Source organism: Salmo salar, chromosome 14 (assembly GCF_965601325.2).
Source record: "Salmo salar chromosome 14, fSalSal1, whole genome shotgun sequence".
NCBI lineage: Eukaryota > Metazoa > Chordata > Actinopteri > Salmoniformes > Salmonidae > Salmo > Salmo salar.
Genome location: NC_138304.1, coordinates 87,321,344 through 87,348,769, shown reverse-complemented (window position 1 = coordinate 87,348,769; position 27,426 = coordinate 87,321,344). Strand labels below are relative to the sequence as shown.

General features: G+C 42.0%; 1 protein-coding gene and 1 long non-coding RNA gene across 3 annotated transcripts in view; one reads left to right on the top strand and one right to left on the bottom strand.

Annotated features, from left to right (window-relative positions):
- The window catches only part of LOC123726816 (uncharacterized), a 73,693-nt gene extending 66,294 nt beyond the window's left edge, over positions 1-7,399 (top strand). The window contains exon 3 of the long non-coding RNA XR_006758969.2: positions 6,762-7,399. This is a non-coding gene — a long non-coding RNA (uncharacterized LOC123726816). The remainder of the gene's footprint in view (positions 1-6,761) is intronic.
- Positions 460-27,426, bottom strand: part of trps1 (trichorhinophalangeal syndrome I) — a 174,554-nt gene continuing 147,587 nt past the window's right edge. For both annotated transcript variants that reach the window (XM_014142659.2, XM_014142661.2), the window contains exons 6-7: positions 14,138-14,260; positions 460-4,299 (exon numbers count right to left, since the gene is read on the bottom strand). In XM_014142659.2, the coding sequence (XP_013998134.1) occupies positions 3,049-4,299; positions 14,138-14,260 (1,374 nt within the window). In that variant the 3' untranslated portion in view covers positions 460-3,048. The remainder of the gene's footprint in view (positions 4,300-14,137; positions 14,261-27,426) is intronic.

The following is a 27,426-nucleotide window of genomic DNA, read 5'->3' as shown; positions in this document are numbered from 1 at the left end:
TTCACAGTGGGTGTGAGACACGGTGATGATCTGGGCGTGCCTCAGCAAGGCTGGAATCGGGCAGATTTGTCTTTGTGAAGGACGCATGAATCAAGCCACATACAAGTTGTCCGGGAAGAAAACTTGCTTCCTTCTGCTCTGACAATGTTCCCCTATCCTCAGGATTGGTTTTTCCAGCAGGACAATGCTTGGATGAGTTATACAATAGTTAGAATTTTCACACAGGAGTGGCATTTTCTGCAAATAAATGCTCTAAATGACAATATTTTTATTTGGAATTTGGGAGAAATGTTGTCAGTAGTTTATAGAATAAAACAAAATTGTTCATTTTATCCAAACACATACAAGTAAAACCAGAGAAACTGATCATTTTGCAGTGGTCTCTTAATTCATTCCAGAGCCGTAAAACAAGGTATGGTCATGAAAATCACTGAATAAAAACTAAGAGATTGCAGAACATGTTTTGTTATTACTTTATTAATTATTATTATTATTATCATTATTATTCAAGTTTAGATGTAACAGACATCTTTGCCATCTTTGTTGAATTTTTTGCATGTAAAACCTACAACACAAAAACGTAAAGGTGGTAGCAGAAAAAAATAAAATAAAGAAACAAATAATCTAAACCCATCTTCTATGCAATAAAGTGTAAAAACAAGAAACAACATTCTAAAAATTATGGTTAAAACATTTACAAAAACATTTTCCTTTTTTGCCATGTCCGTGTCCACACTGGCTTACTGGCATCTTCTTGGCACAGATAATCCTTTCTGTCCATGGTGTTTCTTCGTCTTGTCCTCCTTATAGGCATGTTCACTCCTGCTAATTATTTTTGCAGTACCTGTGTATAGCATGCTAATAACAAATTTAACAGTGTCCTCTTTCTTCCTTGGCAATAAAACAGAATAACTGAAGTGCAAGCGTTAACATATTTCAAATTAAAACTTCGCAAATTGAACACAAAAAGAAAAATAGTTCCTTATGTTATACGGTATCATATGATAAATGCACCTGTGAATTTTATTACGAATATTACAGTTTTTTGTTTTCCGAGAGGCATTTGCAGTAAAGCAGCATTGTAAGGCTATGTTGAGTTCATCGCTACTTCACACAAATCCTTGTTTGTGAATCCCAGGCAGACTCTCGTTTCGTTCCCCGCTGCTTATGTATAAATAAGTATGTGTATCTAAGGATGGACAGTTTAGATTGAACTCATGCTAGATGCAGCAGCAGCAATGGGTGGACGTACACAGTACGCACACACAAGAGAGAGAGAGGACAGAGAGAGAAACAGTTTTTTGGGGGAGTGTTTAAAGGCTAAATACGTTGTCTACAAGCAAAATACAAACAAGCTACATAGAGGGGTAATGTTGCTGTGTGATAACTGTGTGGAAGTAGTATTTGTTTTGTCTCTCAAATGGTATTAATCCATCTACATCCTGTCAATTACTTGGATGAGTTATACAACAGCTGATTTGATGGGAAAAGCATTCAACATGGTTGATATTCAATGACTTATTTCCGTCAAAAGGCACCTGTTTCACCTGTCTATGGAACAAGTAGAAATTCATGCTATGTTCAAATTAAGTCCTTAAAAATAAGACTTACTAAAAACCAAATATTAGAGTATTATATCAATTTCAATTTAATAGAGATACAAAAAATGGGCCTTGTGTACGATATAGTCAGTTGAAATACCTGGACAGGAAAACCCATGATGCCCAAAGCTATAATGCTCACAGAACATGATTTATGACCAAGCTACATCAGCTTCTCTTAAAAAAAATACATACAGGATGAACAAAGTCCAATACAGAGCATTTGTTGACTATAAAGCATTACAATGTGTATGAGGAGCATACAAAGAAAGAAAGACATGGAATGGATAGTGCCTCTCTGTGGCATTCAAACAAACAGAAAAAATACTTTGACTCCATTTCATCTCCCATTCAACCTTCTGACAAAAGGCCTCTGTTTTTTTTACGTGATCTATCGTCCTGTCCTCATGAGAGAAAAATACTAAGAATTGCAGGCATTTTGCTTCATTACCTTGTTTGCTACATTTGCAAATGTAAACAGTTTTGCAGAGCCAAGCTCGTGGCCCTTTACTCAAATGGAAAGTCAATGTTGCATATCAACATACCAGGTAGAAAATACTTTGTACAATATATCAGGCACTGATATTATGCATTTTTCATATTAACAACATAGAAAAAAATATGTATTTTTTTATTTTATTTCCTTCCCAAATGTCTTTAGTGATATAAGGTTTGCATCCTAGCAACTTAAAATGTCTAGAGGAAATTCTGTGACAATAGTCTTCCCAAAAAAAACTAACAAAAAACAAGCTGTAGCCATAACTAAAATACATTAAAACATAAGACACTTAGATGGATGTTAAGTAGAGACCAATGCGACTGAAACCACTGCAGGCTATGTTTCTAAATCAGCCACGTGCGTTCCCTGAGGACGTTTATTTGAGGACAATCCAATCATTAGTCATCGCTCTGCCCATCCATCGGGGATGAGATTATGACAGACGACTGACATTTCCCATTTCCTCACTTTACATATCAATTCACACATCCTCATTCTGTACGGAACATTGAATCAACCAGGTAAGAGAACATTGATGAGTAGCACAACCAACCCACTGAATAATAAACCAATCCCCAAAACATGTAGATGTACCTTGTTGTTTACTGAACTGCCTTGTCAAAGTAACACTTCTGAAGAAAAAAATTAACAGTAGCAAAAAAAAACGAAAAACACTAAAATAAGCGGCTACTTGTGGTACCATTTTCTTCAAAAATGTTTTCCTTTACAAAAAAAGAAAATAGCAAATCACTTTTTCTGTATTAAGTCCAATATAAATGTTTAAACGATATTAGTTCCCTACACTGGCTGCGGAGGCACAGAAGCTATCATGGCACATTTAGCAAAAAGTCTCATTCAATCATTACAGTACGTTGTTTTTGTCCGTAGAGTTCTTTTTCATACTGCTATGCTTGTGCTAGAATTCCAAGTCTGTGGGTCGCACCAAAATCACACAGAGTCCATTGGAGCATCGGCCTTAGTCTCAGCTTCGGCGGTGGGCCGGTGAAGCCCTCGTTGTATGTGTGTGGTGAAGTCATACTTGTCTGCGCAGGAGTGCAGGCAGATGCTGCACTGGAAGGGCCCTCCGTCGGCATGGCAGCTCATGTGTAGGGCGTACATCACCTCATCCAGGAAGACGATGCCACAGTGGATGCACTTGCTGGTCAGCTCGTCCTGCGTGCTCTGGTCCACCCTCTCCGGCTTAGCTGCAACGGCTGGGGGAGGAGGAGCTGGCTGGGGCGATGGCCCCTCTTCTACTTCCTCCTTCTCCTCTCCTCTCTCCTGCTGCTCTCTCTCTTTCTCTTTCTCCTTCTCTACCGGGGGGACAGTGGGCAAGGCCCGTGTGTCGGCGCTGCTAATCCTCTCCTTGGCAGCGGCGGTGGAGCCGTTGGCGGTGGGGGCCGGTTTGGAATGTTTGATGGCCAGGTCGAGAGGGATGTCACTCTCGGGGCCGGCGGGGGGTGGGGAAGGGAAGTGTGAGGGCAGGCTGAAGGTGGGGTAAGGCACAAAGCTTTGGCAAGGGTTGGGCAGACCAGGCATGTGGCCTAGGTAGTGTGGGTTGCCCGGCACAGACATCTTATACTTAGTCCAGAAGCGCAGCCAGTCGGCCTCGCTCTGCAGGTCATTGTGGATAAAGGGCAGGCTGAAGAACGGGTACTGGTACTTCTCAATGGGGCTGCCTGGCGGCGAGTAGCTAGCCTGTTTGGAAGGGCGCATGTACTTCTCGATGGGGCTACCCCTCTCGGAGGCTGAGCCGCCTTTCCCCTCCGAGCCCATGTGATGGACCCCGGCTGGGCCCAGCCCGTTCCCCTCCGCTCCTCCCTCTGCAGGGTTCTTGTTGTGTATGTGCAAAGGAGGCATACGCTTGTGGATTTCTAGGGTCTGGCTGACCAGGAAGGCATGGGTGGAGCGAGGGCTGGGGTGGCCCTTAGCCCCAGAAGAGCCGTAGGCCTCGTACTTGCCCAGGGCGTTCGGGGGCTCCCCTCCGCGAGGGACGGGCCCTCCATCTGAGCCTGGCCCATCCTCTCCTGGCCGACGCTCCAGGGGACTGCCATTAAGGCGCTCCTCGCTGTTGACCCGCTGCTGCTTGGAGCCCACAGGTTCGGAGGGCAGAGGGTCGGGGTTGAGGCGCTTCCGCGTGCGCCGGCGGATGATCTGCTCGCCGTTGTTCTGCTTGATGATGTTCAGCGGCCGGGGAGTCTAGTGAGAGACAGATATACATTTGATTTATTTATGTAGTGAGCCAAACATAAAAAATGTAGCTAAAGATGTCCCTAAATAAAAAAAGCGATCACCTAAGCAATTTGATAGTTGGTGTAATTACACAACATATTACGCCACTAAAATGATCCCAGAATGACTGCAATATAAAAAGCATCGGGACTCTGCGAGTTAGGCTCTAGTCAGTGTAGCTCAATGCTGATAGTGACAGCTCCTTTTTCCTCCACTGCTCCCCCTCTAACCCACATCCTCCCTCCGTAACCCCCCTGCACCCTCTGCTCCCCAGCCGTCACCCAGTCACAGCTGGGCAGACAGGAGACACGAGCGCCTGACCTCCATCTAGCGCTGGCACACACAGGCCTTGCCCCAGGGCAGCTCACATTGCTTATTAGAGCCCAATAAGGGGATAAGACCTACTGTAAATACTGCAGGAGTGTTGGTGTATTGCAGATGGCATGCAACCTTTTAAATGGGAACACATTTACCGCAAGATCCACAAAATAATGGATGTAGCCTACAGTATTCTCTCATTAACTGGCCAATTCATTTTTGTAGCCACCAGGCAAATAGTAATCATTAAATTCAGTGATTACAATTGCAATATATTTTTTCGAGTGTCAAGCTTAAGGCCATAATTTATTCATAATTTCTGTGTTTGCGTGTGATATGACATGCCTCAAGCATTGACTTGAAAATACAGAGACATCTAATATAATCCGGGAAATCGAAGCAAGAATTCTGTCAGTCTACCTTAAGGACACGTTTGAAACGGAGGAGCAAAATGAACGCTTTTGCCCTCATTTATCACCTGGGCCTTTCCTTTCTTTCCTGTTCTATTCCTTTCTTTTTTCCTCTCCTTCATGTCATTCTGCCACAGGTAGAGTCTGGCATTCACAGCCAATTCCTGCCGGTGACACTTAACACGGCAATACCGACGGACACGTTTTTATACAAACGTTTCACCCGCTTTCCATTGAAATTTCCCAGAAATAACTGGGAGCCCAAACTAATAGGTGCAAGGACAGAGAGAGAGAAAAAAACGTTAAACAGAGGAATGGCCATTTTTATTCCATTGATTTGCTCCCTACACATACTGTATGTGCATATGGCCAGTGAAGAAATGGCCAGAAGAGAATCTGAATAAAAGGGATCAGATTGGCCCTATTGCAGACTGACTTATAGGTGTGAAAAGTCCCTGAGGAATCAATTCCACACTGTACTGCTGCCTACCTCCTTATCTTTGTGATAGAGAATCCGTTGACATGTTCCCGGGGTACGGAAACCAATCAAAAAAAAAGGGGGGGAGACATGAAAAAAGAGGAAAGAAAGGTTTGATGGCTCAGGTTGATAGGAAGAAGGGAAATTATCTTTTTTCCTTTAAGGCTAGAACACTCTTAGAAAAAAGGTGCTATCTAGAACCTTTAATGATTATTCGGCTGTCCCGATAGGAGAACCCTTTGAAGAACCCCTTTTGGTTCAAGGTAGAACCTTTTTGGGTTCCATGAAGAATCCTTTCCACAGAAGGTTCTACATGGAAACCAAAAGGGTTCTATCTGAAACCAAAAAGTTTTCTTCCAGGAACCAAAAAGGGTTCTCCAATGGGGACAGCCAAAGAACCCTTTTGGAACCCTTTTTTCTAAGAGCGTACAGATGTAGGATCTTCATTTGATCAATATTTTGTTGGTGATCATTTTGTGCATAAGGCGAATGCGGTGCGACTCGAGTTTCGCCATCAGGTGGAAGACGGTGGCCCCTCTCTTTGGTTAGTCTCACCGGAGGAAAGGAAGGAGAGAGCAGGGGCCATGAGTAGCGGAACCTCTGCTGTTCTCTCCATCCTTCCACTGAGACTAACTCCATGTTCAAGACAACTGGGAACTCGGAAAAATACAAGATCCGACTGGGAAAAATCATTTAAAACGGTCATCCAATTCGGAATTATTTGAAAATTATTTAAATTTATGCTCAGCTGTGCCTCGCAAGTGCTACACCAACTGATCAAAGCTTGAGTTTGAAATATAATATGGTCTGAGAAGAACAATATTGGCAGCCCAGGCATATAGCCAATATGCTGTGATAATGTATTAGGCCTACTGCACAAACCTCATTCCTATAGAACTGGTTTTATTAGGTTACATTTTTTAAGTCATGTTTAAAAAAAAATCTGAGCGGTAGATCTCGGCTTGCTTTTTGACTGCGAAAGTGATCTTGACTCAGAAAAGTTTGGTGACCTTTCACCCAACACTCTGGCTCTGGCTCCATGAAAGGAGAAGGAAAATATTATTTTCCAGGAACAGTTGTATCAGTCATACACATCTTCCATTGCTCTATTACAACACTTAATTCCCTACGGTGAATGAAAGCAGTGGAAGTTTTCCCCCTCCTCCCTCTCGCTGTCTCACTCTCTCTCTTTGTATCGCTCTCTCTCTCTTTCTCTCTCTCAGCCAGATGTCAAGGCTGTCTGTCTCGAGCAGCAGGAGCGGAGAAGCAGAGGATGATTCAGACCAGAAGAAAGAGTGCCCTCTACTGACTGGAACATTCTGAAACCATGTAGCCATGGAGGCTCCTTCCTCATGTGTCCTCCCTTCTCTCTCACTCTCTATCTGTCTCTCTCACTCCATTGCTCTCTCTCTCTCTCTGCTTTCTTTTTATCTTGTTTTCTCTTTCTCATTCTCTATGTCTCTCTCTCTCTCTTTATCTGTCACTTTCTGTCTCTCTCTCTTCATCTCTCTCGCTGTATCTCTCTCTTTTCTCTCTCTTTCTCTGTCTCTTTCTGTCTCTCTCTTTATCTCTCTCTCTCTTTATCACTCTCTCTGTCTCTTTCTCTCCCTCTTTCCCTCCTAAAAAGTTACAGACACACAAATATCATACCCCCAAGACATGCTAAGCTCTCACCATTACAATAACAGGGGAAGTTAGCATTCTTTGGGCTACTTTAATACACATTTAAGTGAATTTGTCCCAATATTAAGTGAATTTGTCCCCCCTAAAATGGAGGGACAGAAAGTGCTGTAATTTCTAAACGGTCCACCCGATATGATTGAAAATACCCTCAAATTAAAGCTGATTGTCTGCAGTTTAACCTCATTGTCATTGTATCATTTCAAATCCAAAGTGCTGGAGTACAGAGTCAAATCAACAAAAAATGTGTCACTGTCCCAATACTTTTGGAGTTCGCTGTATGCTAAGGGAATTTTCTGCAGACAGATCCAAGCTTAACAAAAGGTAGGGCCATGTTTAGTCAACAGTATAGACAACAGATTGACAATACAAGGCCACAGACACAGCAAGGTGGATGGAAGACACAGACAGAAGAAAGGTCATCTTCATTCTCCCACCATCTTTACCTTATGTTTCTTTCTGCAATAGTTACCCATAATTACCTCTCTTACAGGATGTGCTGTTTCCATCCATCTAAGCAACTGTTCAACTCCAATACTTATTCATGCATGCATCTATTTCCTTACTGTTGCTGTGTCTGTCTAGACTGTCAGTTGTCTCCTGCTGTTTTGTGTCACCAGAACGTATGTGTAATTCATTAGAAACAAGAACACTTTCATCTCACACTGTGCTCATCTACTACAGACAAAGGCCTACACAATACAAAAGTGTTGGCATTTCCAGACAGTACTGTACAAATGGATAAGCTTCAATAAGCTAGCTACCTTTCTCTATGCTGCCTCGCTCTTCAACAAGCTACTGCTTTCATCATAGTCTGTGTCCCAAATGGCATGCTATTTCCTATATAGTGCACTACTTTTGACCAGGGCTTTGGTCAAAAGAAGTACACTATGTAGGTTATAGGGTGCCTTTTGGTGCGCCACCTCTCTCTGTCACCAGCAGCAGAAGTTTTCAAAACGTCTCAGGAGACCGTTTCGAGTACACCATTCATTGGTTTCTGTCAGTGTGACCAATGCTGGAGTGAACTTTGGCAACTGTAAAAAGAGACAGACTCTTCAGACAGAACAAAGTAATGCTGCCACTTCGATACGTTTTTACACCCCGGCATTTGACGCACACACACACACAGGACATACGCTCCCCGCCGCCCGTCAAGTCCTATTATTAGAAGATAAAACCAGAGAGACATTTATTGTTGCAATGTGCAATGGCATAAGGAGTCCAGAACTCCATTACGGCCCACTACAGCACCGGTTTATGAGGTGCTATTATGGAATTATTTCTGTACAGCGTATAAAACTTTTATTCAAATGTATAAAAATACTACTGCCATTGGCCGGGGCGATGAACACGCCTGCAGATGAAAACGTCTTCATCACTGATTAATTGCAGCCACCAAAGGACCTCTTAAAAGACAAGCGATGGTGATGTTCTGTTAAACGAGGCCCTCGCTACACTGCTGCAACATCCAGGTGGTTTCCGGTGAGGACTGAACGAACAAGCGCACATGTGGCTATCATGAATCAGTCCCCACTGGGAGGGTGGGAGGAATGCTCGCCATTGCCAAGAACAAACAAACAATCTCAGGAAAACAGACAATCCAGACTCGGAGTGTTGAGCGAACGGATGGGGAACCCGGCGGACTTGGAATCCCCTCCTCTCCATATCATTTATTAGCAGCTAGTGGAGCAGGAAGAGTTACGTATACAACCCTACCTGATGGTCCACTGAAGTCTACTTCCTCACTAACAACTAGCAAGGAGCGCTAACAACTAACACATAAACAGGCCCAAACAACAGGCCAGTTCCTCCACTGTAGAGTCTACCTCCTCTCTAACAACTAGCAAGGAGCGCTAACAACTAACACATAAACAAGCCCAAACAACAGGCCAGTTCCTCCACTGTAGAGTCTACCTCCTCTCTAACAACTAGCAAGGAGCGCTAACAACTAACACATAAACAAGCCCAAACAACAGGCCAGTTCCTCCACTGTAGAGTCTACCTCCTCTCTAACAACTAGCAAGGAGCGCTAACAACTAACACATAAACAAGCCCAAACAACAGTCCAGTTGCCGCATGCAGGTCCAGAGGCACACAGAGACGAAAGTAACAGATTATGAGTATCACTACGTCCCCAATGGCCCCCTATTCCCTACATAGTGCACTACTACCCATAGGGCTCTGGTCAAAGGTAGTGCACTATATAGGGAATAGGGTGCCATTGGGGATATAATGGAGTCAACCACAGTCATTTTCATCATGTCTGAAGGTGGATCACTATAACACCAACTTAACAGTGCATCATAAGAGAAAAAGAGGACGAAGATACAAACTTCCACTAGTGCAGAAACATAATTGTATGGATTTCTATATAATAACAACTAATATCAGACGTTTTTCAATGTATGCTTTAAGTTTAAGCATGCACTACAATATAAATGATATATGATACCCAAAGAAACACTGTCTTTCATAACACAAAAACCCAGCTGAGTCAAGCTACCTACAGGGAGTCATCAGTTCAAGTTTCAGTTTTAAGTTTTACTAGTCGTATGTATGGGAATAAGCATGGTATACATTGTCCAACTAAATACTTACTCACAGGTTCCTTCACGACAATGCAAGAACAATAAGAAATAATAAAATATACAAATACGAACATAAAGTAAATGGCTCAGTAGAATAGAATAAACATTTTAGTAGAATATAATAAACATTTTAGTTAGGTTCTTTCTAACCTAACAAGAGTCATGGGAGTGTGTGATCTTAGGAAAAGCTCCCTCTCTCTCAACCCATTCCTCTCTCTCTCTCTCTTTTCCTCTCTGTCTTTCCCTCTCTCTCTTTCCCTCACCTCTCTCCTTCCGTCTCATTCTCTCTCTGTCTCTCTCTTTCTCTGACTGTGGTAGGCCTGGTCTGCTGGACTGGAGCTGGTTTAGACCACCAGGTGGCCTGGCCAGTGAAAGGACCTCTTGTAGCAAGGCTCTCTGGAGCCTGGCTCTCTCTTTCGCTCCCTCTCTGGCCCAGTCGACCACACCGACTCAGGGAGCCTCCTGTGTAGATCCCCCCCCCACCACCCAGGCAGCCGGCCCAGTCTCCTTCAGGCGTGCAACACGGCCTAGAATACGCACTATACACTGGACTGGCGGACTCTAACCCAGTCGTAACCGAATTACCAAGATTAAACATAAAAATGTTAACGTTGAGTGACGTGCGGAGACAAAGGCCTCCTTGTTTCCGAGGGGTAATTCCTCACATGATGTCACATTTGCCTACCCATATGTTTGCCCAGACACTATTTCATTTCAAAGAGCATTGAGAAGTACGTCTTGGAAGGTTCCAGCCCCGGCCGTGGTGGTTTACTCGCCAGAGAGAAAAAAAATATACAGTTTGTGTATTCAAAACCAACATTTCATTCTGAAAGAGGTATAGGGCCTGTGAACTAAATCCAGTTGTAAAATCCTCAATGATTGAGAACATTGACCTATTTCAGGATAACATGTTGAAGTCTGTTACACAATGGCAATCTCCCCATATCTACAGAATTATAATGATAACATTCCCATTCGGGATGTGCATCTTTCCCTTTCAAGACAATTAGATACCTATCTAGATACATGGGCTCTGATACGATACAGGAACGATACTTTTAGTTTGAAATAATTCTGTGCGATTCGGTATGATTAGAGAATGAATCGATGCGATTTGGTTCGATGCGATTCGATGCACTAACATTTGTTGCTTAAACACTAATTTTCCATTCTAAAATAAAATCTGCTGCTGATGGAGCTTATGAGCCGTGTGTGTGTGTGTGTGTGTGTGTGTGTGTGTGTGTGTGTGTGTGTGTGTGTGTGTGTGTGGGGGGGAATGATGTATGTCTATAGTGTATGTCAGGGATCATCAACTAGATTCTGCTGCGGGCCGATTTTTGGGTGAGCAGATGTTCAGGGGGCTGGAACATAATTACAAATCATTTGTAGACTGCAAATTGACCGCAAGAAGCCCAGACAGATATAATATTTGACTGAAACAGAATCATTTCAAACCTTGTCACATATATCTCTCTATTATGCGAGGGAATACTCTGGAACAGATTTGCAAAATTTTTATCAGTTGGAGCTGATTTGCTGGTGTGTTTAGTCTTTTATGTCCAACAAAAAAAAAAGATAATAATAATTGTGGGGGCAAATAAATTCACCTGTGGGGCAAAGTTGTGAACCCTGGTGTATGTACTGTGTCTGTAGGCACCTGATCAGAGCCATAAGGGAGACTAGGCATCTACTATCCCACCACTATCCCACCACTATCTGATAAGGGGGAGCAATGTAGCCTATGTTTTTTTGTCCCCCAACTTTGGTTCTGAAATCACCTTCACCCAGTAATTGTTTTTTGCAGATTAAGCTTTTACTGCAGTGGGCTAAATCAGAGTAACACAGAGTGTTTCTTGGTAGTCTTAAACACATCTACTTTGAAACAAAAGTATACACCTTTATTTATTTTTATTTAACTAGGCACCTTACTGTACCATGTCAGATATACACTGAGTGTACAAAACATTAGGAACACCTTTCTTATTTTGAGTTTCACTCTCCATTTTGCCCTCAGATCAGCCTCAATTCGTTGGGGCATGGACTCTGAGCAAGGCAGTTAACCCACTGTGCCCCGGGCGCCGAAGACGTGGATGTCGATTATGGCAGCCCCCCGTACCTCTCTGATTCAGAGGGGTTGGGTTAAATGCGGAAGACACATTTCAGTTGAATGCATTCAGTTGTACAACTGACTAGGTATCCCCCTTTCCCTTTCCTTTCTACAAGGTGTCGAAAGCGTTCCACAGGGATGCTGGTCCATGTTGACTCCAATGCTTCCCACAGTTGTGTCAAGTTTGCTTGATGTCCTTTGGGTGGTGGGCCATTCTTGATACACATGGGAAAATGTTGAGCGTGAAAAATCCAGCAGCATTGCAGTTCTTGACACACTCAAACCGGTGCGCCTGTCACCTACTACCATAGCCCTTTCAAATCTTTTGTCTTGCCCATTCACCCTCTGAATGGCACGCATACACAATCCATGTCTCAATTGTCTGAAGGCTTAAAAATCATTTTTAACCTGTCTCCTCCACTTCATCTACACTGATTGAAGTGGATTTAACAAGTGATATCAATAAGGGATCATAGCTTTCACCTGGATTCACCTGGTCAGTCTATGTCATGGAAAGAGCAGGTGTTCCTAATATTTTTTTCCACACTCCGTGTAGAGTTGAAATGTATTACATTTTGAGTTTTTAGCCCAATATTACACTTTTTTATACATCACAGAAGACTGAAATATAATAAAACCGTTTGACATAGAAACACCAGATTTTTTAATATATATTTTTACAATGTTTATTAATTATGAAATTATAGAAACTATGAAAAACTTTCCACCCATGAGGCCACTAGAGGGCGATTTGGTCATTTGAGCTAATAATGTATCAATATTTATCGATTACAAATTAGCTATGACATAGCCAATGAATATACAGCACATCTTTGGATTTCACCCCATCTCAAAATCTAATGGTTTTGACCGTTTGGATGTTTTTAGTGAGCTTCTTTTCTACTCCTCTTTGGCCTTGCAGTGCGCCTCGCAAAGTTATTGCTGTCCTCCTCGTTATGAAATGATCAACTTTACCCTGTATATCTAACGATGACCATATACACTGATTGTTTAAAGAAAAACTACCAAAACTATTGGTGAACTATCAGCATGGGCAAAGTATGAACGTAAACAATCTAAATGAAATCTATTGTAAGCCCCGTTTAGCAGGCATAGCCAGAGTTGTGTCTTCAGTAGCTTACTTTAATTCTGGTAAAACACAATTTTCAACAGTAGATAACAATAACCTAGCCAACTACATAGATTGTCACTTAACTGATGAAGCCTAATATCACACAAGCAATTTAAGCATTTGAATGCTGAAGGTGCAGATGCGCAAGATTACGGCTACTTCGCGGTGGTCAGCGTGCGAATCTGGGCACAGTGCGCAGATAGACTAGGCTACCGATATTCCCAAAATGACTTTTAGATCAATGACTGTCAAGACAGTTACAGGCTGAAGGAGAGGACGCATCAGTTTTCGGAAGGTAGAAAGAAAGAAATTTTATGCAAAACAATTTAGTGAACTGGCAATTTGCAATGTTTGAATTTATTTTCTGACCGATGCATGCTACATTTAGATTGGTTTGGGGTCTGTGGATCGATGCAGTCATATCTTCAAAATTTGAATTGGGGACCATGCATATCGGTGAATCGTTACATCCATAATTCCCATCATGTTTATTTTTCTGCATCTGTGTGACACCACAAAGTGAGGTCACAGCCTTTGACTGAGAGAATGTGTGTGAACAGATATGGAGAGAGAGAGAGGGGGGGGGGGGGGGGGGGGGAAGAGGGAGTAGACCTATCATACCTATGTGATGTGTGAGCCTGAATGTGTGTGAGAGGAGCATGTGTGAACTTTAGGGTCAGATGTTTTGGGATCTGTGGGTAGCTAGGGAATTCTAGGCTGAGGCAGGATTACTCCCAGATCACCATTAGCAAGGCTAAGGGTGAGAGGGCATGGGGGCACCCCTTACCCCCTCCTCCCCCAGGCCCTGAGAGGAGCACCAGTCACCTGGGGAGGAAGTGGGGTGGACAGGCTAGAATGGCTACAGTGTCCTGCTACCATTTACTTAACAGCTATTTTATTTTAGTGGGTGGGCTGGACACACACACACACACACACACACACACACACACACACACACACACACACACACACACACACACACACACACACACACACACACACACACACACACACACACACACACACACACACACACACACACACACACACACACACTCCTGTGTTTTTCCAAGCTCCCCCCGCCAGCCTTACTGAGTGGAGCTTCTGATAGAGGCCACACGCGTTGCACACATATCCCCCGTTGGCATTCTTCCTCCACAGCGAGGTCTTGGTGGTCAGACAGTTGGCACAGAATACCCCTGAGCCTCGTCGTCTCTGAAAGCCAAATCAAGAGAGAGAGAGAGAGAGTCAGTCAGTCAGTCAGTGAGAAAATGGGTGCAAATATAAAGAAAGAGAGAGAGAGAGGAGAAAAAAGGTTGGAGCGGAGAAACATCATATCATCATCTGGGTTCATTGTATGAGTGTGGCAGGCAGCCCCACACACACACACACACACACAAACACATACACAAACATACACACTGCCCAATCAGAAGGTCAAGTTGGGCAGTGATAAATAGAACCCAGCTGATTCTCTCACTAATTAACTTTAGACTGATTAATGAGTCCGGTAAGATACCACTGAGTGTGAGACGACACCTGACCACTTCACTAGACAGAGATCAGCCTTAATCGCCTGCACCACTATGACAAGCTGATGAGACCTTTTTAGGAGCCTAATTTTCATGCTATAATCTTCACGTGTGGCACTGATTGTATAGGAAGCAATTCTGAGCCCATTTTCAAAAATTTTCAAACTTGGAAACGGTTTCTAATATTTTCTCTTTACTACATTTCAAGTATTTTCTTTTAACGTCCTCCTTAACCTTATTATTTCAAAAAGCCTAATAAATAACAATGCCCTGACCCATAAGGCAAGTACAGAAAGGCAGTAATGTCTAAATGAATCATTGGAGTGTCCGACCTTATCAAGTGCAGAACAACATATGAACTTAACAAGTGGTCGGTCCTGCCTTGCATGTGATCCGCAGTGCGGCTAGCCAGCTACATTGGCATTATCTAGATTAAGAGGCCTGTAAACGCCATTGTGCCATTTATTTAACTTCCGAAATGTTGTGTAGGGAGCCATGTCCTCTTCTCGCAAGAAAAATACAATGCTCCTAATTCTCTTCTGATACATTTAGAATGGAAAGCTTTTCTACGGACATAATATTGGCTCCAAATCCAGAGAGCTTTCTTGGCAGAGAAAGGATACTTGATTCATCGGGTGTTTCACAATGTATCAGTAAAAAGTTCTGGTGAGTAGCCAGTTCCCTATAGGGTAATTTTCCATCCAGATGCAAGCGCTATCGGAGGCCCATCGTCAGCTAAACTAATTATGATCTCGCATTTGCTGATTGCCTGCTCACTCTAAAGTTTGACATCAGACATTAATCATAGATACAAGGAAAATGAAAAGAAGTGAAAAGGAATGAAGGGACGGTACCAGGGCGTGGCCATAAAGAATAAAACTTACAGCAATAATTGAATGAGATGGAGACATGTTTTTAGTGGGCTATCAGCAAGTGCAAAGTCGCTCTGACAATTAGCATTTTCAAGCACGGAACACAATTTGCGCTCTGCATGGCTGCTTGTGCTCCAATAAAATAACTCAATGTTGTCTCCCTAAAACCGTCCTTCAAACTGAAACACCAAATGACCTATTATTTCCAGATTCAACATTTCAGAATGTATTATTCTTAAGTGTGAAAATACAATCAACATTTACAATCAATTAGAATTATAAAACTAAAGTGTCTTTAATTTAACAATGACATCTATTGAACAATTACAAATTATTACCTGTTCAAATGAAATAAGTGTAGGCTCTAGCTAGCAAGCCGTCGATTTTGGACGTTTGAAAAGGTCCTGGGGACGTCGATATATGCCTTTGTCAGCCCCTCCCCCTCCAAAAAAATATCCCACAGCACTGTGCTTAAACTCACAAGGCTCAGAGCCAGAGCATGCTGCTTAGACCACTGTGCCACGGAAGTTCAGAATTCTCTAGCAAGCAGGGAGAGGACTTGATGATACTTAATGGAAACAACGCATTGTTTTTAATTATTTTTGTTTGAAGCCATCCCCACACCATAGCCCTAACATTAACAACTCAGAATTTATACCTAAACTTAACCCTTTGAGTTGTTTTTGTTTTAACCCTGTAACCACATGTAATTAACCCTGAAACCCCACGGAATGAATGGGTAAAAAAAATCTACTTTCATCCAATTATGGCAAATTCCGATCAGGTTGCTTGCTAGACCACGCAAATGTGTGCTACAGAACACCATCACTCTCAAATAAGAATGATTCTCTTTGTCAAAAAAAATATGCTTACAAATTATGGGCTAATCTATGGTTAGGATCAATGCTTAGGCTACTACCACAGAAGAAACCTGGACACAGAGAGGAACAAACACATTCCCAATCCCAAGGAGTTTTTAGGTGGTTGCCACATGGCTGGAATGACAGGTATGATTGATTGATTGATTTATTCTTTCCTATCCTGTTCTAGCGTTACAAGCTAAACACTGTGTCCATCATCATCCCTGTGTTTTCTTCCCCCTCCAGGCTCATGCCCGAACCCCGACTGCCTCGGCCAAATTACTCACACGTGTTTTGCTTAGAGTCACAGACACTTCCAACAGCTGGAAAGTGTAAATGTTTACAGGTTGAGCACAGCTCGAGCTGATAGCAGTCCTATTTGTCTCGCTCAACATGTATCTCCTTCTCCTTGCCTCTAGACAAGTTGGGCTTCGACCAACAAACAACAGCTAAGACTGGCACATGGTTTATGAACTGATACACAAAATGAAGCCTGATTCAAAACTTAAGAGTTTTAGACAGAATCATTAGATCATTTGTTTTGTTTTGTCCATATGTAGCTTGTTTTTGGTCGCAGGTTTAGGAATGGCTGAAGAATTGCAACATTTACTTGGAGCTAACTCTGCAAATAGCACTGCTGGGTGATTTAAAAAGTCATAGTCAATCGATCAATAATACAATAATACTCTTAGCAAAAAAATGTATCTTTAATTTACAATTTAGAAACTATGAGAATAGAAAGGTTCAGAACTATGTGAAATATCACGGCACAGTTGAAAAATATATGGCAAATGGATGGTGTTCAGAGATATATGGGAGGGGTTAAGTGGTGGGACTAAAAGGTGGGACTAAAAACAACAAGATAACTAATGTAAAATATACTGTGTCCGTAAAATGTATATAGGTTCAGAACTTTTGTGAAACAGCACAAATAAAAAATATATGGCAAATAGAAATCAAAACTGGGTGGTCTTCAGAGATAGATGAGAGGGGTTGAGGTTAGCTGAAGGGGCTAAAAACAAAGGAAAATATATTTACAAAAAATATACGGGGGATTGGAAATGATGCAGACAATTACATTGATGGAAGCCAAAACTATCTGCAATATTAAATCTGATCTACCCCCTAAAAAAAAAACAGTTAAGACTTGTAGTGAATTGTAGACATACTTTGCCCAGGCTGATAGCTAGGCTACCATATAAAAGTCCATCAGAGACATGCCATCAGACAATATGTCTTCCTCTTCCAAGTGAAATATTCTCCCTTTATTCAGTGAGTGGAGCAGCCAGTGGTGGAGCTCGGTCCAAGGTGATCTGAAGTGACATTTTACAACAAGTGGCGTGTGGCTCGATCTGCAATAAATAACCTGCAACAGTGGTCTGCTGAACTGTAATCAATAGAGCAGGCGACGAGATCTACTCAATCAAAGAGATACTCACTTCATACATAAATGATAGCAAAAGAAACTACAACAAATGTGTTGTCTTATAGACCTCTTAACACTACTACACATTGACATAAAACATAAATGCAAATATATCTGAAGAACACTAAACATAATAACACACACACTCTACGTACAAGTACATTGTAGTATTGTTATATTGCTGTATTATGGATTTTGTATTGTAGATACACTATACAGTGCATTCGGAAAGTATTCAAACACCTTGATTTTTTCAACATTTTGTTACGTTACAGGCTTATTCTAAAATGGATTTAAAAAATGTTTTCCTTCTCATCAATCTACACACAACAACCCATAATGACTAAGCATATTTATAAAAAATAAAACACTGCAATATCACATTTACGTAAGTATTCAGACCCTTTACTCAGTACTTTGTTGAAGCCCCTTTGGCAGCGATTACAGCCTCGAGTCTTCTTGGGTATGACGCTACAAGCTTTGCACACCTGTATTTGGGGAGTTTCTCCCATTCTTGTCTGCGGATCCTCTCAAGCTCTGTCGCTGCACAGCTATTTTCAGGTCTCTCCAGAGATGTTAGATCGGGTTCAAGTCTGGGCTCTGGCTAGGTCACTCAAGGACATTCAGAGACTTGTCCCGAAGCCACTTCTGCATTGTCTTAGCTGTGTGCTTAGGGTCGTTGTCCTGTTGGAAGGTGAAACTTCACGCCAGTCTGAGGTCCTGAGTGCTCTGGAGCAGGTTTTCATCAAGGATCTCTCTGCACTTTGCTCTGTTCATATTTCCCTCGATCCTGAGCAGTCTCCCAGTCCCTGCCGCTGAAAAACATCCCCACAGCCTGATGCTGCCACCACCATGCTTCACCGTAGGGATGGTGCCAGGTTTTCTACAGACGTGATGCTTGGCATTCAGGCCAAAGAGTTAAATCTTGGTTTCATCAGACCAGAGAATCTTGTTTCTCATGGTCTAAGAGTCCTTTAGGTGCCTTTTGGCAAACTCCAAGGAGGTTGTCATGTGCCTTTTACTGAGGAGTGGCTTCTATCTGGCCACTCTACCATAAAGGCCACTCACCTCCCTGACCAATGCCCTTCTCCCCCAATTGCTGTTTGGCCGGGCGGCCAGCTTTAGGAAGAGTCTTGGTGGTTCCAAACGTCTTCCATTTAAGAATGATGGAGGCCACTGTGTTCTTGGGGACCATTTGCACACACTGTATATAGACTTTCTTTTTTTTCTAGTATATAGACTTTATTTTTTTCCTATTGTGTTATTGACTATACACTTGTTTATTCCATTTGTAACTCTGTGTTGTTGTTTGTGTCGCACTGCTTTGCTTTATCCTGTTAGGGCTAGGGGGCAGTATTGACACGGCCGGATAAAAAACGTACCCGATTTAATCTGGTTACTACTCCTGCCCAGTAACTAGAATATGCATATAATTATTGGCTTTGGATAGAAAACACCCTAAAGTTTCTAAAACTGTTTGAATGGTGTCTGTGAGTATAACAGAACTCATATGGCAGGCCAAAACCTGAGAAGATTCCATGCAGGAAGTGGCCTGTCTGACAAGTTGTTGTTCATCTTGGCTCTTTTTATTGAAGACTGAGGATCTTTGCTATAACGTGACACTTCCTACGGCTCCCATAGGCTCTCAGAGCCCGGGAAAAAGCTGAACGATATCGAGGCAGCCTCTGGCTGAAACACATTATCGCGTTTGGCAAGTGGCCGATCAGAGTACTATGGGCTTAGGCGCGTGCCCGAGTCGACCCCATGCTTTATTTTCTTTCGTCTGTTTACCTAAACGCAGATTCCCGGTCGGAATATTATCGCTTTTTTATGAGAAAAATGGCATAAAAATTGATTTTAAACAGCGGTTGACATGCTTCGAAGTACAGTAATGGAATATTTAGAATTTTTTTGTCACGAATTGCACCATGCTCGTCACCCTTATTTACCCTTTCGGATAGTGTCTTGAATGCACGAACAAAACGCCACTATTTGTATATAACAATGGATTATTTGGGACCAAACCAACATTTGTTATTGAAGTAGAAGTCCTGGGAGTGCATTCTGACGAAGAACAGCAAAGGTAATAACATTTTTCTTATAGTAAATCTGACTTTGGTGAGTGCTAAACTTGCAGGGTGTCTAAATAGCTAGCCCTGTGATGCCGTGCTATCTACTGAAAATATTGCAAAATGTGCTTTCACCGAAAAGCTATTTTAAAATCAGACATATCGAGTGCATAGAGGAGTTCTGTATCTATAATTCTTAAAATAATTGTTATGCTTTTTGTGAACGTTTATCGTGAGTAATTTAGTAAATTCACCGGCAGTGTTCGGTGGGAATGCTAGTCACATGCTAGTCACATGCTAATGTAAAAAGCTGGTTTTTGATATAAATATGAACTTGATTGAACAAAACATGCATGTATTGTATAACATAATGTCCTAGGGTTGTCATCTGATGAAGATCATCAAAGGTTAGTGCTGCATTTAGCTGTGGTTTGGGTTTATGTGACATTATATGCTAGCTTGAAAAATGGGTGTCTGATTATTTCTGGCTGGGTACTCTGCTGACATAATCTAATGTTTTGCTTTCGTTGTAAAGGCTTTTTGAAATCAGACAGTGTGGTTAGATTAACGAGAGTCTTGTCTTTAAAATGGTGTAAAATAGTCATATGTTTGAAAAATTGAAGTTTTTGCATTTTTGAGGTATTTGAATAACTCGCCACGGGATTACACTGGCTGTTGAGTAGGCAAGTGTCCCACCTAGCCCATAGAGGTTGTCTTGGCCAGGTCGCAGTTGTAAATGAGAACTTGTTCTCAACTAGCCTACCTGGTTAAATAAAGGTGAAATAAAATAAAAAAGTAAAAATGCTCCAGACATTTTTTGGTATACTTCCCCAGATCTGTGCCTCAACACAATCCTGTCTTGGAGCTCTACGGACAACTCCTTCGACCTCAAGGCTTGGTTTTAGCTCTGATATGCACTGTCAACTGTGGGACCTTATATAGACAGGTGTGTGCCTTTCCAAATCATGTTTTTTATAATTTTACAAAAAAGAAGACTGGTGGATGTAATCACTGCCAAAGGTTCTTCAACAAAGTATTGAGTAAAGGGTCTGAATACTTATGTAAATGTGATATATATATATATAAAAAGTAAAATATAAATGAGCAAACATTGTCATTACGGGGTATTGTGTGTAGATTGATGAGGAAAATGTGTATATAATCCATTTTAGAATAAAGCTGCAATGTAACAAAAAGTGTGTGTATGTGTCTGGGGAGTCTCTCTCCAGTACGTTCAAGTGTCAATTACACAGAAAAGCAACAGAAAAAGCAACTGTTTTCGTTTTGTCATTATGCGGTATTGTGTGTAGATTGATGAGGAAAATGTTTTATATAAGCCATTTTAGAATAAGGCTGCAATGTAACAAAATGTTGAAAAAGTCAAGAGGTCTGAATACTTTCCGAATGCACTGTATATACTTAAGTATGTGTACACCGCTTCAAATGAGTGGTTTTAGCTATTTCAGCCACGCCCATTTCTGACAGGTGTATAAAATCGAGCACACAGCCATGCAATCTCCATAGACAAACATTGGCAGTAGAACGGCCTTACCGAAGAGCTCAGTGACTTTCAACGTGGCACCGTCATAGGATGCCACCTTTCCAACAAGTCAGTTTGTTAAATTTCTGCCATGCTAGAGCTGCCCCGGTCAACCGTAAGTGCTGTTATTGTAAAGTAATAAAATACTAATACAAAAATACACCAGGAAAAATAGGTAGTGTATGTTGAACAAATACTTGTTCTGGTTAATTTGAGGTTCCAGCTGTCCATACCATGTACCATATGAGCTCATGTTCCTAGCAGTTTACTACTGCAGTTTCACTAATCAGGCCCAATCAAGACATGTCTGCAGTCCTGTGTATAGCATGTCATTATTGCCAGTTGTGTTGGTAGGTGGCTGGGACTGGTGGGGGGTTTTGGAATGTGTGTGTGCGCGGGCGCAGGTGCGTGCATTTGTGCGCATGGATGAGGAAGTGTGTGTGTGTGTGTGAGAATGCATGCATGTGCGTGTGTGTGTATGTGTCCGGGGGGGTCTCTCTCCAGTAAGTTCAAGTGTCAATTACACAGGAAAAGCAACAGAAATAGTCCACCCTTGTCAAATGGCTCACAGTTCCAGACTTCCTTTTCAATTATCATCTAGGTCTGCTCTGCCATCTGTAAAAACGAAGCCATACCTAGGCTTGCAAGGTTTGGCCTCTTTTTCGTAAAAATATATATATTTTTTTAAACAGCTGCAGCCTGGATGACTTAGGCAGCTCTTAGGACAGAGAGAAGAAATAAAAAAAATGACAGAAAGAGAAAGCTCTGATTGTCTTTGTTTTCCCTAAGTGCAAAAGGACAATTTTTCTCTCTCCTGCCAGGTATCAGGCGGCGGGGCGGCTCTGCCTTGGCGACTGCGGTGATGTATTGTTTTTTTGCCAGGGAGCGAGCTACTGTGAGAGTGGTCCTTGTTTCTCCACTGACCTGCCTCAGTTCATCACTGTATCTGGTCCTCACACTGATCCTGCTATCTGGGATCTGTCGGCCGCCCTGCGAGCTACCATGCATTTATACTTCACGCTGCACAGATGCTACTGCTGCTGCTACTGCTGCTGGTGGTGCTGCTGGTGCTGTTACTTCTGCTGGTGGTACTGCTGCTGGTGCTGTGTAACTTAGCCGTATAAATAGAATCTATACCTCAGACCTCCCCATTCAAGTCAACGATGGTATAATTGGTGGACTGGCAGCCATTGAGAGTGTACCCATGAGAATTGCCAGAGTTAGAGGTTCCAAGAGGCCCTTTCTAGAGATTTTATTTATTTGGACTGAGAAAGAACAGCCACCAGGTACCCTACCATCCACCTTCAACCAAATATGACCTGCAGCAACCCTTCAACACATTTTCTGAGCTACAGTACAGCAGTAACAGACTCATCCATAACACTATGGCAACACTTAACTTACAGTGAATACTTGAATTATCTGAGTTCCAAAGTATGATATTCCCTGTACTGCACAGCGAACTGCAAGAAACTAAATAGAAAAACTTAGAGCAATAAGCATGAACGGGCCATGTTATTAGTCCAGATACCTGTGATAAATGACTCTGAGGTACCGTAGGTACTGTAGGTGTTGCATGAGAATTCTGTTTGTCTGTGATTGATTATTAATGCCTTCTGTTCCGTCGGCGTGCCTAAAGACGCCACCCACTCTTTCCATCCTCCCGGTGAGGGGAATGCTGGATAATTAGACCTGGAACCGTAATTACATGGATTTATTTATCCGGCCAGGTGAGGGGAGTGGGCGAGGACTTTCCACCCATTACCCGCCACTTCATCATGAGGTTTCATTTCAGTTATATTAGTACCATTCATTTATTTAAGTTATATTACAATAAAAAGTGAATTCAGTTATTTAAGCAAAAGTACCTAATACTAGCTTAAATATCAAATATGAATGTTAATCCATTTTTAGGATTGAAAACATCAACTAGTAATTAGTAATAAAACCATACAGATTCTTGCCATAGTTGTGAGCGGCAAATAGTGAGAGAGAGAGAGAAAGAGTGAGAAAGAGAAAGCGAGAGAGAGAGCGAGAGAGACAGACAGAGAGTGAGAGAGAGCAAGAGAGACAGAGAGAGAGAAAGAGAGAGAGAGGGAGAGAGAGAGAGGGAGAGAGAGAGAGAGCTTGTGGTCTAAATCGACTGCTTATAAACAAAGCTCTTGAAATGAAATTACATTTAATTCACTTAACTAATCTGCAGGGGCACTTACATTAAATAACAATTATTTAATCAGCTGCGGGGAAATTAGGTGAACCCCTACTGACAATTTCAATTTCTGAAATCCTGCGTCAACATTTTGGGCTTGGGCGCTAGCATCTCGTTGCCTTCAGCGCACATCTGGTTACAATTCCAGACATATCGAACCATCAAGTCCTATCTTGCTAGGAGGTTATCCCTGGTTTACGCAAATCCAGTGTCTCTCACTAAATTGCTTCCCTAATTGTATAATTTGGTTTGAGTTGAATAAATTACGTTTAATTTATTCCTGCAAGAGGTATTCCTCGCCAGAATCTAAAAAGAGGATATTGGGAGGTCACAGTAATAAAAGGAGAACACTGGGAATACACTTTTCCTTGGTGCTCTTCAATTTGCTGCTAACACACTATCATGTGAATGCACGAACACACACACACACACACACACACAGACACACACACAAACACACACACACACACACACACACACACACACACACACACACACACACACACACACACACACACACACACACACACACACACACACACACACACACACACACACACACACACACACACACACACACTAATGCATGAACTCATGCGCACACAAGGACACAGACATACGCACACACACAACACAGGCGCGCACACACACACACAAACACACCTACACACACATGCACACACACACACAGACACTCACTGCACTGTGGCGAGGTTGAGCTCACACATTATTAGAGTGCAATGGAAGCCAGTTCCACTCTTAAGTTCAGCAAACTCTCTTTCAAAAAGGTTCTGACACAAAATGACAGGATAGGAGCATTAAATCAACCTTACACACCAAACCAGACATTTGCTTTTACTTTTTCTGCGCTCATTCCTTTTTTTCTTTTTTTCCCCTAATGCATATTGGTGATCTCACAACGCGGCCTCTGTTCCCCCTATTTTAATGAAAAATAAAGTACGCAGCTTGACAACAGACGTAATAGCTATAAATGTCGAGAGCCAGGCTAACCCACAGCAAAATGCCTGTAGTCCTCTGCTAAATACACCACATATATACCCCCCATAACATATTTGATTAACTAAACTGATCTTAGCTGAGGAAAAATACCCCATGTATTAATGAGAGAGAACCGTTGTCGTCGTAAATAAAATGTTTGTCATATCTGCACCAGCTCCCATGCTCCCTATAATTACACGCCAATGTTTTTGAGGCCATCTTAAATCCTTCATCTTGCTCTGATGAGGCCACATCAAGACATATGAAAGAGCACAGATCAAAGGAGAGTTGAGTATCTGGAGGAGGGACACAAGTCTATCATTATAGTTTAACCCTAGATGCACACAGAGCCATATAACAGACATCTACAGTATCATAAATAGCACATGTTCAGTACAATAGTAGCAGTGTACAATAAGCTGATGTGAACCAGGACCCAGTAGTGTAGAGAGAGCAAAAGATGAAAGCTGGTTCAACGTGAAATAAAGGACGGCTTATGCACACCACTATAATCAATTCCTGAATGGGAACAATGCCCTGTTTTTCCATCTAGCCCTTTAGCTAAATGCATTTTCCTTTTCACCCTTTCCCTAGTCTCAATGTATTGTCTGTCTCTGTGTTGTCTGTGTCCTGTGATATGAAGAGTCCTTTTGAGAGGCCAGTTCTGAGGAGGGAGGACGTATCCTGGCAGGATGACAGAGGGGGCAGGAAGCTACAATGTGGTTGGTACAATGGCTCTCACTGCTAACTGTGTCACCTGTCACCTTGTGTCACTGCCATCGCCTGTCACTCCCGTGCTGTGTGTGGCTGTGTGTGACAGTGTGTGGCACTCCAAAGGTGGGGATATGTGGCACAGGCACAATATAATCTCACCTGGAGGACAATGGAAGTCACAAGACAATGGGGTCCTTCTGTGGAAGGAGGTTGGGAATGCAATGACATCAACACATTCTGAGGGAGCTGTGACCATGACCCGTGTGACACATTAGGACCAGCGAGGTCACTGTCAGTCAGAGTGGTAGGCTAAAGAGAAGGATGATTAGCCCAGTTCTTCCTCATTCATTTACCTGTCTCTTGTTATGTTGGTCTGCACTCTTAGTATGGGTGGAATGTCTTATAGCCAATTGAGTGTGGGATAGAGGATTGTTCATTGCCTGAGGTGATAAGTATGTTTAGGGGGAGAGGGAACGACGTTTGGCTTCCTAATTGCTGGCCTCGTTCGATCGAAAAATCTGCTTTGCAAATTCAATAGAGAATTATTCAGAGACTGTTGTAAATGCCATCATCTTTGTCGTCATCCCAAATAAATCCACAGCAACATTTTCAAATTTTCTTTGACCGCCAAATACAATGACTTGTAATTGCTGGTCAAAGTCACAGGGCTTCATTGCAGTACACTAGTGATCTATCAGCTTGTGATGGATTTCATAATAGTAAAATTGGTATGTAAAGAAATCCCATTCCCAACATGTATTTTTCTTTGCATACCAATTTTACTATTACAAAATCATTTTTGATCAATATGATGATTTCTGTATGTATTTCTTACTTTAGTTTAGCCCACAGGTACATGTTATATCAATGAAATATATTAATTGAAATTAATATTGTACCTGTAAACCCCCAACAAAAAATGTCAAAACAAATTAAAACTTGGTCAAAACATACTATGTCTTATTTTGAGGAATTTTGACGGATGTCACATCTATGCTAATATGGCCAAAAAATTACTAGCTGGCTAACCAACAACTGTGAAGATGTATCTGAGAGACAAAAAGTGCTCATTGTGCAACTTTATGTTTTCAATAAACATCGGAGACTAAATATAGTTTACATAACTTCAATTTGTCCCAATGCTTTTTTGAGTTTTCAATTAGTAGGATTAGGCTTTTGGCTATTTGGTTCACAGGAGGGATTTTGTATCAGTCTTGCATGACTTCTGTCATATTAATTCATGTTTTGCTCAACTGTAACGTTTGTTCAAATTTCTCATTCAATTTTCTATCTTACTATTGTTTGTTCTATCTCTCTCATTATTACCATATGCTTACCATATTTGTAGTTAAATAAAAAACAACTTTAAACTTTCTGCCATAGCCTAGAACTCCGTTAGATAAACTAATTGTTTAATCATGAAATATCGCGGCGGGAGAAATCCGCTACTGGAGAGTGAGAAAAAAGTTTTATGACCTGGACATTTTGCGCTGCTTTGGTGAAACTTAGCCATGTCTACATTGTTCTCTTGCATTCTGTAAATATAACATATTAATTGAAATAAGCTATAGCAAATAGGAATATAGGCAATTTACTCAGAATGTCACCCATGCACTGCCCTACTGGGCACTGCCTGACTTCGCTCTTCTCTTAACTCCGCGAGGCCAGTCAAGCTGAAAAGGGTTTATTATCATCTGTCATATCAGGATGTCGTCACCATCAACGATGGCTGTCAATCATCCTCAACAGACGATACTATCGGAATATCGCCTAAGAAAGAGACACCAAGATAACCGGCCAGAGGTAAACTCTGGCACAATTTGGTTTAATAGTCTGTGTGCCGTAAAGCTCTGTGGAAACGAGGACACACAAACCTCAATTCACCTCGCCCTGAAGGGAAACACACACACACATGCACACAAACACACAGCCCTCACCGCTGACAGTTTTTCCCTCTCTGTACACTGTACACCATTCACTACCTGCACATGAGCTGATGGAAGCATTTCCAGAAGCAGAGAGAGTCATACCCTTCAGTTTGTAGATGGTTTACAGCTGAGTGCACTGTCCTATTTTTCCAGTAGTTACATAGCCAGAAAAATCATAGTCATCGTCCAAAGATAATTCTAGTAGGAAAATAAATACATGTGATCGTGTTAG